Source organism: Engystomops pustulosus, chromosome 7 (genome assembly GCF_040894005.1).
Source record: "Engystomops pustulosus chromosome 7, aEngPut4.maternal, whole genome shotgun sequence".
Taxonomy (NCBI): domain Eukaryota; kingdom Metazoa; phylum Chordata; class Amphibia; order Anura; family Leptodactylidae; genus Engystomops; species Engystomops pustulosus.
The window spans coordinates 44,077,533-44,093,884 of NC_092417.1; the positions used below are offsets into that span (position 1 = coordinate 44,077,533).

The 16,352-nt window shown below is 44.6% G+C and overlaps 1 protein-coding gene across 4 annotated transcripts in view; it reads left to right on the forward strand.

The window, feature by feature from the left end:
- Positions 1-16,352, forward strand: part of SPTBN5 (spectrin beta, non-erythrocytic 5) — a 236,894-nt gene that overhangs the window by 127,890 nt on the left and 92,652 nt on the right. For all 4 annotated transcript variants that reach the window (XM_072115674.1, XM_072115671.1, XM_072115673.1 and 1 more), the window contains 5 exons: positions 7,156-7,347; positions 7,437-7,532; positions 7,716-7,834; positions 12,121-12,235; positions 14,477-14,590. In XM_072115674.1, coding sequence (XP_071971775.1) covers positions 7,156-7,347; positions 7,437-7,532; positions 7,716-7,834; positions 12,121-12,235; positions 14,477-14,590 — 636 coding nt within the window. The remainder of the gene's footprint in view (positions 1-7,155; positions 7,348-7,436; positions 7,533-7,715; positions 7,835-12,120; positions 12,236-14,476; positions 14,591-16,352) is intronic.

Consider the following 16,352-nt stretch of genomic DNA (forward strand, 5'->3'; position numbering starts at 1 on the left):
TGAGGGCTCGGAGGATGATGAGGTGACAGACCCAAGCTGGGTTGAGAGGCCGGGTGAACACAGTGCTTCTGAGACGGAGGAGAGTCCTCGACCAGAACAGGTTGGAAGAGGCAGTGGTGGGGCCAGACGGAGAGGCAGGGCCAGAGCTGGTGCATCAGCGCCAAATGTGTCAACTAGTGAAGCTCCCGTGGCGAGGGCTCTTGCGGCGAGGGCTAGATCTTCAGAAGTCTGGAGGTTCTTTAAGGAAACACCGGATGACCGACGGACTGTGGTGTGCAACATTTGCCAAACCAGGCTCAGCAGGGGTTCCACCACTACTAGCTTAACTACCACCAGTATGCGCAGGCATATGAATGCTAAACACCCCACTCAGTGGCAACAAGCCCGTTCACCTCCGGCCGTGCACACCACTGCTCCTTCCCCTGTGTCAGCTGCTAGTCAGCCCCCTGCCCAGGACCCTGCCACAAAAACCCCATCGTCGCCTCCACGATCCTCCACAGCATCCACCAGCGTTCAGCTCTCCATACCCCAGACGCTGGAGCGGAAACGCAAATATAGTGCAACCCACCCTTAATGTGCACATCTCCAGATTGCTTAGCCTGGAGATGCTGCCCTATAGGCTAGTAGAGACCGAGGCCTTTCGCAACCTCATGGCGGCGGCCGCCCCTCGGTATTCGGTCCCCAGCCGCCACTACTTTTCCCGATGTGCCGTCCCAGCCCTGCACCAGCACGTGTCAGACAACATCATCCGTGCCCTGACCAACGCCGTTTCTGACAAGGTCCACCTGACCACGGACACGTGGACGAGTGCTGCCGGGCAGGGCCACTATATATCGCTGACGGCACATTGGGTTAACTTGGTGGAGGCTGGGACCGAGTCTGACCCTGGGGCTGCTCATATACTGCCGACGCCGAGGATTGCGGGGCCTACCTCGGTCCAGGTGTTTCAGGCCTACTATGCCTCCTCCTCCTCCCACCCCTCCTCCACCTCCTCCTCCGAACTACCATCCGTGGGCACGGCGCCATCAGTCGGTAGCTCTAGGCACAGCAGCAGTGCCGTCGCTAAGCGACAGCAGGCGGTGCTCAAACTGCTGAGCCTAGGCGACAAAAGGCACACCGCCCAAGAGCTATTACAGGGCATCACGGCGCAGACTGATCTGTGGCTGGCACCGCTGAACCTCAAGCCGGGAATGGTTGTGTGTGACAACGGCCGTAACCTGGTGGCGGCTCTGCAACTCGGCAGACTGACACATGTGCCATGCCTGGCCCATGTGTTAAATCTGATAGTTCAGCGTTTCCTCAAGACATACCCCAATCTGTCTGATTTGCTCACGAAGGTGCGCCGCATCTGTGCGCATTTCAGGAAGTCCAGCCCAGATGCTGCCACTCTCAGGGCAGCGCAGCGCCGCCTCCAACTGCCCGCTCACCGACTGTTGTGCGACGTGCCCACGAGGTGGAATTCAACACTGACCATGTTATCCAGAGTTTACCAGCAGCGCAGAGCGATTGTAGACTGCCAGATGTCAACTTCCACCAGAACTGGTAGTCAGGTCAGTCAGCTTCCTCAAGTCTACAATGAGGAGTGGACGTGGATGTCTGATATCTGTCAGGTGCTGAGTAACTTTGAGGAGTCAACACAGATGGTCAGTGGCGATGCCGCCATCATCAGCCTCACCATCCCGCTGCTTGGCCTGTTGAAAAACTCTCTGGTCAGCATGAAGTCGGAAGCTTTGCGCTCGTCACAAGAGACAGGGGAAGAATATTCCCTTGTTGATAGCCAAAGCACCCTCAGGTCTGTTTCTCAGCGCATATCGGAGGAGGTGGAGGTGGAGGAGGATGAGGAGGAAGAGGAGGAGAATGTTGGCGAGACACAAGAGGGGACCATTGTTGAGTCCTTCACTGTTCAGCGTGTATGGGCAGAAGAAGAGGAGTTGGAGGAGTTGGAGGAGGAGGAAATGGACAGTCAGGCCAGTGAGGGGAGTGAATTCTTACGCGTTGGTACTCTGGCGCATATGGCAGATTTCATGCTAGGCTGCCTATCCCGTGACCCTCGCGTTCAAAGAATTTATTCCAGCACCGATTACTGGGTATTCACTCTCCTGGACCCACGGTACAAGCAAAATCTTCCCACTCTCATCCCTGCAGAGGAAAGGAGTGTGAGAATGCATGAATACCAGCAGGCCCTGGTGCACAAGCTGAAACAGTATTTCCCTTCTGACAGCGCTAGCGGCAGAGTGCGTAGTTCTGCGGGACAAGTAGCGAGGGAGAGTAGGCGAGCAGGCAGCTTGTCCAGCACTGGCAAGGGTACGCTTTACAAGGCTTTTGCCAGCTTTATGTCACCCCAGCAAGACACTGTCACCTGTCCCCAGTCTCGGCAGAGTAGGGCTGATCTTTACAGAAAGATGGTGAGGGAGTACGTAGCTGACCATACCATCGTCCTAAATGATCACACAGCTCCCTACAACTACTGGGTTTCAAAGCTGGACATGTGGCACGAACTGGCGCTGTACGCCTTGGAGGTTCTTGCCTGCCCTGCCGCTAGCGTCTTGTCCGAGCGGGTTTTCAGTGCAGCTGGTGGCATCATCACCGATAAGCGTACACGCCTGTCGACTGACAGCGCTGACAGGCTGACGCTTATTAAAATGAATAAAGGCTGGATTTCTCAGAATTTCCAATCTCCACCAGGTGAAGGAAGCTCAACCTGAATAATTGATCCACTCCTCCTCCTCCTCATTTTCCTCCTTCTCCTCCTCTTTGTACAGTAAAGCAGAGGAAAATGGCTATTTTTTGACAGGGCCCACTGGCTCTTGCTATAGTACTTCATGCATTTAATTTTTCTGGAGGGCCACCTACCCGGTCCTCTGTTTGAAACAATTTTTGTGAGTGCCACATACAGGCACTCAATCTATTCCATTTTTCTGGAGGGCCACCTACCCGGTCCTCTGTTTTAAAAAAATTTTGGGACTGCCACATACAGGCACTCAATCTATTCCATTTTACTGGAGGGCCACCTACCTGCTCCTCTGGTTTGAAAAATGTTTGGGACTGCCACATACAGGCACTCAATCTATTCCATTTTACTGGAGGGCCACCTACCTGCTCCTCTGGTTTGAAAAATGTTTGGGACTGCCACATACAGGCACTCAATCTATTCCATTTTACTGGAGGGCCACCTACCTGCTCCTCTGGTTTGAAAATTTTTTGGGACCGCCACATACAGGCACTCAATCTATTCCATTTTACTGCAGGGCCACCTACCTGCTCCTCTGGTTTGAAACATTTTTGGGACTGCCACATACAGGCACTCAATCTATTCCATTTTACTGGAGGGCCACCTACCTGCTCCTCTGGTTTGAAACATTTTTGGGACTGCCACATACAGGCACTCAATCTATTCCATTTTACTGGAGGGCCACCTACCTGCTCCTCTGGTTTGAAAAATGTTTGGGACTGCCACATACAGGCACTCAATCTATTCCATTTTACTGCAGGGCCACCTACCTGCTCCTCTGGTTTGAAACATTTTTGGGACTGCCACATACAGGCACTCAATCTATTCCATTTTACTGGAGGGCCACCTACCTGCTCCTCTGGTTTGAAAAATGTTTGGGACTGCCACATACAGGCACTCAATCTATTCCATTTTACTGCAGGGCCACCTACCTGCTCCTCTGGTTTGAAACATTTTTGGGACTGCCACATACAGGCACTCAATCTATTCCATTTTACTGGAGGGCCACCTACCTTCTCCTCTGGTTTGAAAAATGTTTGGGACTGCCACATACAGGCACTCAATCTATTCCATTTTACTGGAGGGCCACCTACCTGCTCCTCTGGTTTGAAAAATTTTTGGGACTGCCACATACAGGCACTCAATCTATTCCATTTTACTGGAGGGCCACCTACCTGCTCCTCTGGTTTGAAAAATGTTTGGGACTGCCACATACAGGCACTCAATCTATTCCATTTTACTGGAGGGCCACCTACCTGCTCCTCTGGTTTGAAACATTTTTGGGACTGCCACATACAGGCACTCAATCTATTCCATTTTACTGGAGGGCCACCTACCTGCTCCTCTGGTTTGAAAAATGTTTGGGACTGCCACATACAGGCACTCAATCTATTCCATTTTACTGGAGGGCCACCTACCTGCTCCTCTGGTTTGAAACATTTTTGGGACTGCCACATACAGGCACTCAATCTATTCCATTTTACTGGAGGGCCACCTACCTGCTCCTCTGGTTTGAAACATTTTTGGGACTGCCACATACAGGCACTCAATCTATTCCATTTTACTGGAGGGCCACCTACCTGCTCCTCTGGTTTGAAAAATGTTTGGGACTGCCACATACAGGCACTATCCAAATTAAATTGTCTCCATAGCAGCCTCCACACGTTGTCTCCATTGCTACCTCCAAAAGTCGTCCATATAGCTGCCTCCATACATCGTCCCTTTATCAAACGAGGTGTGTCAGGCAGAAATTTGGGTTGTTTTCATGGATTCCACATCAAAGTTGTTAACTTTGTCGCCACCCTGCTGTGTTATCCACAAAATATACTGGCAAACTTTTACCATTTAGGGATATTATTTCAGCGCTTCTTGCGCATCTGTTTACATTCCCCTCACCCGCCATATCCTAAACTTATAAGAACGCTACTACACTTGATCTTATACAAAAGGTTCTTAGAAGTGCTGTTTGGGGAGTAGCCTAGAGACAGGGGCTTGGATTGGCGAAAGCTCGCCTGGCAGCGGAGCGCCAGCTCCATGCGCATCATGCGCTTCTTGCGCATCTGTTTACATTCCCCTCACCCGCCATATCCTAAACTTATAAGAACGCTACTACACTTGATCTTATACAAAAGGTTCTTAGAAGTGCTGTTTGGGGAGTAGCCTAGAGACAGGGGCTTGGATTGGCGAAAGCTCGCCTGGCAGCGGAGCGCCAGCTCCATGCGCATCATGCGCTTCTTGCGCATCTGTTTACATTCCCCTCACCCGCCATATCCTAAACTTATAAGAACGCTACTACACTTGATCTTATACAAAAGGTTCTTAGAAGTGCTGTTTGGGGAGTAGCCTAGAGACAGGGGCTTGGATTGTCGAAAGCTCGCCTGGCAGCGGAGCGCCAGCTCCATGCGCATCATGCGCTTCTTGCGCATCTGTTTACATTCCCCTCACCCGCCATATCCTAAACTTATAAGAACGCTACTACACTTGATCTTATACAAAAGGTTCTTAGAAGTGCTGTTTGGGGAGTAGCCTAGAGACAGGGGCTTGGATTGGCGAAAGCTCGCCTGGCAGCGGAGCGCCAGCTCCATGCGCATCATGCGCTTCTTGCGCATCTGTTTACATTCCCCTCACCCGCCATATCCTAAACTTATAAGAACGCTACTACACTTGATCTTATACAAAAGGTTCTTAGAAGTGCTGTTTGGGGAGTAGCCTAGAGACAGGGGCTTGGATTGGCGAAAGCTCGCCTGGCAGCGGAGCGCCAGCTCCATGCGCATCATGCGCTTCTTGCGCATCTGTTTACATTCCCCTCACCCGGCATATCCTAAACTTATAAGAACGCTACTACACTTGATCTTATACAAAAGGTTCTTAGAAGTGCTGTTTGGGGAGTAGCCTAGAGACAGGGGCTTGGATTGGCGAAAGCTCGCCTGGCTGCAGAGCGCCAGCTCCATCCCAAGATCCAACTAACATAGTTGCAGCACCTTTAATCTACTACTAGTTCACTGCCTCCATAATAATAATAATAATAATCTTTATTTATATAGCGTCATCATATTCTGTAGCGCTTTACAAATCATAGGAAACAAATACAAATGTAATGTAACAGAGCACAACATTTGTATGGAACAACAGGAGTGAGGTCCCTGCTCGCCAGAGCTTACGGTTTATGAAGATGATGGGGTAACACGAGGTAAAAGAATATTTAATGGTCAAGCCATTCTTCTTAGGGAATAGAAAAAAATATAATAAATGGAATTGCTGTCGCTTGAACCACTCAGCCGTCATCTTATATACCAGGTCCAGGGTGAATGGGACTGCAGAGAAGTCTGGTGCCTGTTGGTTGCTGGATAACAGATGGGAGGACGACACAGGACGGGTTAGTAGAAGAGTTAAAACTTCATGCAGTTAATGAGTGTTATAGGCTTGCCTAAAGAAATGGGTTTTAAGAGCACGTTTGAAACTTTGGAGGTTAGGTATTAGTCTGATAGTCCGGGGCAGAGCATTCCATAGAATTGGTGCAGCTCTAGAGAAGTCTTGGAGACGCGAGTGGGAGGTCCGCACTAGGGTAGAGGTTAATCTAAGATCACTGGCGGATCTAAGAGCACGGGTTGGGCGATAGACTGAGATAAGAGAGGAGAGGTAGGGGGGTGCAGCATTATACAGAGCTTTATGGATGAGGGTTATTATTATTTTAAACTGTATTCGAAAGGAGACTGGCAGCCAGTGCAGCGACTGGCATGAACTGTAAGCATACATGGTCCCCTTATCAAACGAGCTGTGTCAGGCAGAATTTTGGGTTGTTTTCATGGCTTCCATGTTAACTTTGTCGCCACCCTGCTGTGTAATCCACAAAATATACTGGCAAACTTTTATCATGTACCGATATTATTTGAGCGCTTCTTGCTCACCTCCTTTGGTTCCTCTCTGACACCCATTGGTTTGAAGCCTGAGTCCAATTAGGGTATGTCGCCATGCCACTCTCTAGCCTGCTGCCGCTGCCTCTGCATGCCGTCCCCTATAGTGTCAGGGTCAATTATTGGATGTTTTAGATGCTATCTAGCTTCATTCTGTCACTCTGTCATGGCCATGCTGTTGCCCATAATTTTGGCATAATGGTGCGATTAGGCAGCCTCAGAGGCATCCATGCATGCTGCCCCTGCTGTTTCCTGTCCATTTCCGTGGTGTTTCCATCCTTTTCTGAGGTTCCCAGGTGTTTGGCCAAGCTTCCCTGTGCAGAGCCTTGGTCCCCTTGAAAAATGCTCGAGTCTCCCATTGACTTCAATGGGGTTCGTTATTCGAGACGAGCACTCGAGCATCGGGAAAAGTTCGTCTCGAATAACGAGTACCCGAGCATTTTAGTGTTCGCTCATCTCTAGACCTTACCGATCAGTAACACAAAAAAAATGTCCTCTTTTTTTGTACAGATGGGGAAGTCATTGTTATCCCAGCAGCATCCTAAATCTGTAGATATACGTCAGAAAAATCGGTTACTGCTTGAAGAATGGGAGAAGCTGAAGAAAGCTGTAGCTGCACGGGGCAAAATGCTGGAGGATAAGCGAGACTTACTAGAATTTTTGCAAAAGGTGGATCAGGTGGAGGCTTGGATCAGAGAGAAGGTTGGTAACTGATGACTGGTGATTTTGTCCTTGAATTTTGATAAATTTTGTTTAGCTTTTATTTTACTTATAATACAATTGCTCTCTAGGAAGTGATGATTAACGTCGGGGATGTAGGAAAAGATTACGAACACTGTCTGCAGCTCACAAAGAAGTTGAATGAGTTCCGTGGAGCAGGATCTGGGGTAAAGCCTCCATGTTTAGCTTTCTTTTTCCATTGTTTTTTCTTTAGATCTCTTTAGATTGTTTACAAAATTACAGGAAATATTTTAAATTACATATATGTAACCACCTACAGTATTTCTAAATCACTGATAAATACACTTGGTCCTTTATTATAATGGTTATTGCTGTCGGTAACATTACAGGAGGTGACTGTGGATGATGCACATATAAAAGCTATTAACGCTCTTGCCACCAAGCTGGAGAGACAAAACCTGGAAGAGATGAAGACAATTAACCAGCGGAAGAAACAGCTGAATGATAAGCAAGTTCTCGTTTTTTATATTCCAGCAATGTATACTTTACCTAGAACCTTATAGCAAACTCATGCGCCATACCACAAGGTGCAATTTTTCTTCCGCAAGTAAAACACTATGGGCTTGATAAAAGGGATAAGCAGATGACCATGCCATTTATAACATGATTCACTCAGGAGTTGAGTCTTGCCTGAAGCCTGGAAGAAAGTCAAGCATGACTTTCAAGAGGCCTCATGGCATGATTACATGATGTGAGATTAGAGCCAAGCATTATATCTATTCCAAAAGGAAGAGATTCCCAACTAAACCATTTCAATGTTCAATGTTTTTGCATCTCGTCAGTACAGTTTAGGGAAACTGATTTAGGTGAGTGAGAGGCTTTTGACTAGGGTCAGGAAGTAAGAGTTCTCCTTATGGAGACTTTACCAATTAGAGTTTTACACCCATTGATGCTCAACTAGGGGATTCTTGGAAATATGCAAATTCTTTTTTTCCGGATAGGATAAGAAAAGCATTGTCTCTTTTAGCTAACTTGTAATAAAGCCCCATTATGTTATTTCCTAACCCTAGTCAAAAACCTCTCACTCAGCTAAATCAGTTTCCTAAACTGTACAGATGAGATGCAAAGGCATCAGAACAGTGCTGTCTGCATTTGGGAATCTGTTCCTTTTGGAATATATATGATGTTTTGGCTTTTATCCCACATCATGTCATTAGGCTTCTTAAAAGTCAGGCTTGGTGTTAAGGGGGCTACCTTGCAAAGTAGCAAACGAGGCAATATTTTCCTTACCCCATCATGGAAAGCATATTTGCCTGGAAGAAAGGTCAGACGAATAAGCAAAACATGAAGGAAATTGGGCATCTTTGACCAAACCACTTTGTATTTATAAGAACTGTTTATAGGTGCAAATTTCTTAATGACGACACATCAAAAGACAAGGGGGCATTGCCTCTGTCTGGAGAAAACAAGGTATAATCACCAGTGGTGACAGGGCTTCTTTACTGTAAGAAATATAAATCTGTGGAATAGCCTGGCTCAGGCGCAAGTCACAGTAGGGACAGCAGAGAGCTTCAAGAATGGTTATGTCATATAGAATTGTTTCACCTAAATCCCTTCCTCATCCAATCCCTTCCCTTCCTTGATGGACATGTGTGATGTGTGATGGACATTTCAACCCAATAAACTATGATACTTTGATACTATCGTAGATGATTTGAAGGAGATTCTGTCAGATATTTGACTTAACCAGTTTTTAGGCCGGTTTTGTGGTCTTTTCAAGGTCTTCAGGCCTGAAATAAATTTAAAGATTTAAATGTTATCACTTGTGAGAGGAATAAATGTATCACAGCCTTAACAATATGAGGGTAGATAAAAAAAAAAATGAGTGAGCTGCTGTATATTGTAAGAAGTAGTTGCAGGAGCAAGGAAGCTAAGTCACTTGCTTGATGAAATTAGTAGATGTAATGTTTACAGGGTTGGGAAGTGTGTGTGGGGTTCAATCCTATTTAGGATTTCCACTATAAAAAGTAATGGAATATCTTTAGAATATGCCATCAACTTCTTATTAAGATTGGGGACTGCCAGGAGCCCATCGATCCCCAGGAAAAATGGCTGGAGTGATTCATAGTATCATAGTATCATGGTATATAAGGCTGGAAAAAGACGCAAGTCCATCAAGTCCAACCTTTAAGAATTAAATAAATGTTTTATCCCCATAGCCCGTGATATTTTTGCTCTCCAGAAAGTCATCCAGGCTTCTCTTGAACATGTACATAGAGTCCGCCATAACAACCTCCTGCGGCAGAGAGTTCCATAGTCTCACTGCTCGTACAGTAAAGAACCTTTGTCTATGTTGATGGCAAAATCGCCTCTCCTCTAGGTGTAGAGGATGTCCCCTTGTCCTGGTCACAGGCCTAGGTATAAAAAGATCTTTGGAGAGATCCTTGTACTGTCCGTTTAGGTATTTGTACATTGTAATGAGGTCTCCCCTCAGTCGTCTTTTTTCTAAACTGAATAATCCCAAATTTTGTAATCTGTCAGTGTATTCTAATCCCCCCATTCCCCTAATAATCCTGGTTGCTCTCCTCTGCACCCGTTCCAGCTCTACTATATCCTTTTTATACACTGGTGCCCAAAACTGTACACAATATTCCATGTGTGGTCTGACCAGCGATTTGTATAAGGGCACAACTATGTCTTTATCATGAGAATCTATTCCTCTCTTGATACATCCCATAATTGTATTTGCTTTGGCAGCAGCTGCCTGGCTCTGGTCACTAAAATTAAGTTTACCATCCACCAATATCCCCAAGTCCTTTTCAGCTCCAGTTTTACCAAGTAATTGACCGTTTAGAACATAATTATACTTTTTGTTTCCATGGCCCAAGTGCATAACTTTACATTTATCTACATTAAATCTCATCAACCATTTCTCTGCCCACTCCTCAAGCTTCCACAAATCCCTCTGTAATGCTAAACTATCAACCTCAGTATTTATTACTTTACACAGCTTAGTATCATCTGCAAAAATTGAAATTTGACTGTGTAAACCCACTACAAGGTCATTAATAAAAATATTAAAAAGAAGTGGCCCCAATACTGACCCCTGTGGCACTCCACTAGTAACCTCAACCCAATCTGAGAATGTGCCATTAATGACGACCCTCTGTTTTCTATCACTAAGCCAATTACTTACCCAAATACACAGATTTTCTCCTATTCCCAGCAGTCTCATTTTATATACCAACCTTTTATGGGGCACGGTGTCAAATGCCTTTGAAAAGTCCAGATATACAACATCCACAGCGTCCCCCAGATCCAGTCTTGAACTTACCTCCTCGTAGAAACCAATCAGATTAGTCTGACAGGACCGATCTCTCATAAACCCATGCTGACGCTGGGTTATAAGGTTGTGCACAGTGAGATACTCCAGGATAGCATCTCTAACAAACCCCTCAAATATTTTCCCCACCACAGCAGTTAGACTCACGGGTCTGTAGTTTCCAGGATCGCTATTTGATCCTTTTTTGTATATTGGTACCACATTTGCTATGCGCCAGTCCTGTGGAACATAACCAGTCCTCAGTGAATCTTCAAATATTAAAAATAACGGTCTGTCTATCACGGTACATAGTTCATGCAGAACCCGGGGGTGTATGCCATCTGGCCCCGGTGATTTATCTATCTTAGTGCTTGCGAGGCGGCGCCGTACTTCTTCCTGGGTTAAACTGTTGACATTCCAAAAAGAATTTACATTATTCCTCCTTGTGTCTTCCACCAGGGGATTTTCCTGGGTAAAAACAGTTGAGAAGGCGACATTCAGTAGACTGATTTCTAAGGGGACCCACACTCTCTGTTTTTAGTTTCTTATCATTTATATACTTGAAAAATAATTTGGGATTATTTTTGCTCTCTCTGGCAATTTTTCTCTCAGTCTCTATTTTTGCAGCCTTTATCTGCTTTTTACAGGATTTATTTTTCTCTCTATAATCCTGTAATGCCTCATCACTACCTTCACGTTTTAGCACCTTAAACGCCTTATCTTTCTCGCTTATTGCTTTCCTTACAAGACCAGTAAGCCACATTGGCTGTTTCTTGTTCCTCTTATGCTTTTTCCCATAAGGTAAGTGTTTCTCACAGGACTTTTTCAGAATATATGAGAAAAATTCCCATTTTTGAGGGGGGCTTTGGCTTTGAGAACATTATCCCAGTCTATGCCTTTAAGGTCTTCCCTTAGTTGCTGAAAATTTGCCCTCCTGAAGTTTAGAGTGTTGGTTGCCCCTTCCCTAACGTTCTTAGTAAAGCGTAATACAAAATCAATGATAGTATGATCACTATTCCCCAGGTTCCCCCCAACCTGTAGTTTTGATACCCTATCAGGTCTGTTGGTTAGGATAAGGTCCAGCAGTGCCCCCCCTCTTGTTGGCTCCAGAACTATTTGTGACAGGTAATTGTCTTTTGTTGTTGACAAGAACCTGCTACCTTTGAAGAACCTGCATGTTTCTGCCCCCCAGTCAATATCTGGGTTGAAAGGGTTGTCCCACAAAGGACAATAATGATGTGATATATGTTGATTGCTTAGGATTTTGCCCATGGCACTCAAGTTTAGTCCTCACATTAGCGGTGGTCATGCATGTGTCCCACCACCCCTTTCATAGTCAGGTCAGTTGGTTGCATCCAAACAAATCTAGTTAAATGCCGTAATGTTTTAAGACAGGAATAACCTTTAGGTTAACAGTCAATTTTGAATGTTTTGAACGCTTGTCATGCATTAACTTTGTTTTCGTCCTGTAGATGGAATAGTTTCCATGGGGATTTAAACAAATATCGCATGGCTTTAGAAGGAGCGCTAGAGATACACGCCTTGATCCGTGAAATCGACAACATCAATGAGAGGATGAGTGAAAAGGTACATGAAAAGCAGAAGAGGCTTATAGCGGGTGGAAAGAATGACATCTTTGTATAAATGAAGGTCTAGAATCCCAGAGCAATTCTGAGACTGATACAATGGAAATGTTTGTTGCTCCAAACATATCTGAAAATTGACCTAAGAGAAATATTTTTGGTGTTTTAGCAATTGGAAAAGGAGAATGTTTTCCAGTGATTTTATTTATTTATTTTATATGGGTGTTATCTTTCTTGTAGTCTGAATACATTTAATCCACAGAACAAGTATGTTATTCAGCGAGGTATCTTGGGAAGGACCGGCGAGGCAATGTTTATATTCTCTTCATGTAATGTCACTCATGTAAAAAATACTACTCTGCCCAGGAACGACCGACATCTGCTCTGTAGGTAGAAGAATTTTGTATCGACTATAACTCTGGGTTTTGTGGATATTTAGTTGATCATCTGTTGTACAGATGACAAGGCATCTTCCTGAAGCCCAGTTAGAAATAATAGTGGAGTATAATTGTAGCTTTTGTGACTTGCTCTACTTTGGGTAGATTCAGATTACTGGGTTGATAGTGTCCTGCTGACTTTGTTTCATATACAACACTGGAATTTTAAAAAGCAAAATATAGAAGGTTCCAAATAACGCCTCATCATATAATCTTCCCAAATGGCCTGTTTTTAAAGTCACATCTGGCCTGGTCGATGTGGAAATGATTGTGTTTAGTAGTTTTTAAGAAATCGTCATGCAAAGTGCCGGCTCCACAGAGGGCACTGTGCATGCACCATTGCAAGCATGGCTGGCTATCTCATACTCCCGGTGGTTCTACGAACAGTATTGGCGCATTCGCTGTGCCATGTGTGGAGCCGGCCGGGACACACAGGATGGTACTGTACTCACAATTGCAGCGTGCATGCGCCATAAATTTCTAAGGATAGGATGTGGAGCGGAGGAGAGGATAGGAGGGGCGGTGGTCTGAGGCTAAATGGGTTATAACTACATGACTGGATACCTGAGCTACCCACCTCCGTGACTGGATATCTCATCTACCATATAAGGAATATAAAATATTTCAGCAGCGTTCACACGTACAAAACTCATTCAGACAGCTATTGGAGACATGAACATCCACGGATAAGGTACTTTTTAAGGCTTATGGCGCTATATGGAGGTGACAGGTTTCCTTAAAAGAAAATCAAAATCCATCATGATAAACCAGGGACACTTACTCATAGACCTAGACACAGTGGGAATCTTCTTATATGTGTTATCCATGGTCTTATTTTATCACCAGAGTTGATTTTAGAAGGAAGAAGGATATGGATTACAAATATAAGAAGATTACCACAGTCATGGCGCCTGGAAGTGGCCTGGTTTGTCATGTTGAATTTTGATGTTAAAGTCTTACAGTTGCCCAAAAAACTCTGTTAAAAGTCTCTGCTGCATAGTAGCTTTACAGGAGAAATTATAACATATTAATAATAAATCTTTATTAATATAGCGTTATAATACTTCACAGGGTTGTACACATCATGGAGTACAAATGAAATGACACAGACATTCACACGACCGTATGATTTCTCCAGTCCCGTATTTACGGGCCGTATATACGTGACGTTTTTCATCCGTAAGCAGCATGTATGTAACCCGTATTTTATACGTCTCCATAGACTTCTAGGGCATACGGAACTGAAATACGGGAGAAAATAGGACATGCTCTATATTTTTATACGGCTAGTATACGGTACGGTACGGAACGGAGTTAACAACGGCAATATAAATGGTCAGACGTATTGTCCATTGAAATGAATGTGGCCGTATGTAATCCGTAAAAAAACGGTACGGTACGGTACGGATACGGCTGTTTTCATACGTCCGTGTGAATGTAGCCTTAGAGTTGTTTCACATGATCAGAGAGATAACAAATTACCATATATACTCAAGGTTTCTACAGTTTTTGTGTCAAGATTAGGGGTCTCGGATTGTACTCGGGTCGGCTTATACTCGACTATATACTTTTTAAGTAAACTTTAGATATTACTACTATAGATATGAAAGCAGCACTACAAAGATCCCTTGTATGTCTGGTGTTAAGGGTTTTTTTTCTGTTAGCAACTTTTAGATTAAAGTGATTTTTATATATTTTTTTTCTTTTAATACAAATCAATTCAGTACTCTATAAATATATATATATATATTAAACAATTGGGAAGGGGAACTATAAGAATACCCATTTCTATATTTTCTCTCCTTTAGAGTGCACTGATGCAAGCTCTTGACTATGGGAAAGATGTGGAAGGCGTCGCCAACTTAATCAGACGACATGAAGAAACTATCCGTGACATCAATGTCATCCATTCGCAGAAAGAGGTAAGAATTACTTGAGGTCGGCGGCAGTTTTGTTATTGTAGCAATTATGTTGTGTAATGGTCTTTTTATACTGAAAGATCTTATTTCAAAGAATATGTTCAGCTCCTTTGAATATACAATTCCAGTCCACATGAATGGAGAATTGTCCACAACCAAAGAGTTAAAGGGTTGGCCACTTTTCCTCATGTTTTCTGTAATGCGTGTGTAAATGTGTGGGGGCAGGATATTAGGTAATTTACCAATATACATCTATTAAAAGTTCTGCAGCGATTTACTTCAGAAGATTGTTGCTAAATCTGCAAGTGGTGACAGAGAATCAAGATGAGGCAGCGGTTGTCTCTTTGGACACTGCTAAAGCCTTAGATAGTGTAAAGTGGAGTTACATGTGGGCTGTGCTGGAGAAAGTGGGGTTTGTCCCCAACTTCATAAGATGGGTCTGTCTACTCTATCAGGCACTGGTGGCCAGTGTGATGGGGCTATGTCAGAGCAGTTTTCCTTACAGAGGGGGACATGGCACTCCTGCTGTTTGCTTTGGCTATTGATCTGCTGCCCTTTTCGATCCGCCAGCATGAAGGCATCTTGGGTTTTAAATATAATGGAGGGGAGGAAAGAATAGCATTGTATGCAGACGATGTGCTTCTATTTATTTCTGATGTTCAGCAGTCCTTACCAGTAGTGATGGAGGTTGTAGCTTGGGGTCTTCGTATCAACTGGATGAAGTCTGCTTTGTTGCCGTTGTCCAGGACTAATTTGGCACAGTATAATAGTTGGGGTATACCAGTCATAGACTAATATAAATATTTAGGAATAAGAATCACTAGGTCAGTGTCAGACTATATAGCTTTGAATTTGGCATCACTGCTTGTGGAAATGCATGCTCGAATAAAAGTGTGGAAGAAAATTATTTTGCGGTGGGCAAACCTCATTAAGATGACCCTCATGCCACAGCTGTTGTATGTATTCCATAATGCCCCTGTTTGGCTTCCATGGTACTGGTTTAACAATATTCATGGACTGTTTAGAGATCTAATTTGGAAACAAGGGGTTCCTAGGGTCAAATTAACAAACTTGCAGCTACCCAAATTTAAAGGGGGAGTGGCGGTACCTGATGCATGGGCATACCTTATGGCAACGCAATGTCAGCATTTTAGGGGATGGCATAGAGGGAGAGGAATCGTGGTGTCTGCTGGTAGTTAGGCACTTTGGGGGTACATTGAATCTGGTGGCGATGTTGGAGGTAGGCTGGGTAGTAGGGCATGTCAACGCCCGACATTGTCATTGATGCAGAAGGTCTGGCGGCTCTAGAAGCAGTTAACCGGGATTGACCCTCAGACAATGCTTACTCCGTTGTGGAATAATCCGTGTTTGGGAGAGTTGTATATGATGGATTATGTTAGGAGGTGGAGTCAGATGGGGATTAGCTACCTACATCAGCTGTATGTAAAGACAACATTGAAGCTGTTTCAACAACTAGAGGAGAAGTTTGGGGTCCCCAGGCATATGTTATATCAGTATTTACAAATACAGCATTGTCTTCAGTCGCAATTTGGGTCGAGAGAGAATGGGAAGAGATTCTTGAGGCCCCAAGCAAACTGTCCCTGAATGTGGCACCTTGCCAATCACAATTATTCCTGCTTCATAGGACCTATCGTACCCCTGTCATGATGAAGAAAATGGGATGATAAATGTCCATCAGAGGGGGTGGATATTGTACATATGTTTTGGACATGCCCAATGCTGGGGGAGTTGTGGGGAAGAGAGG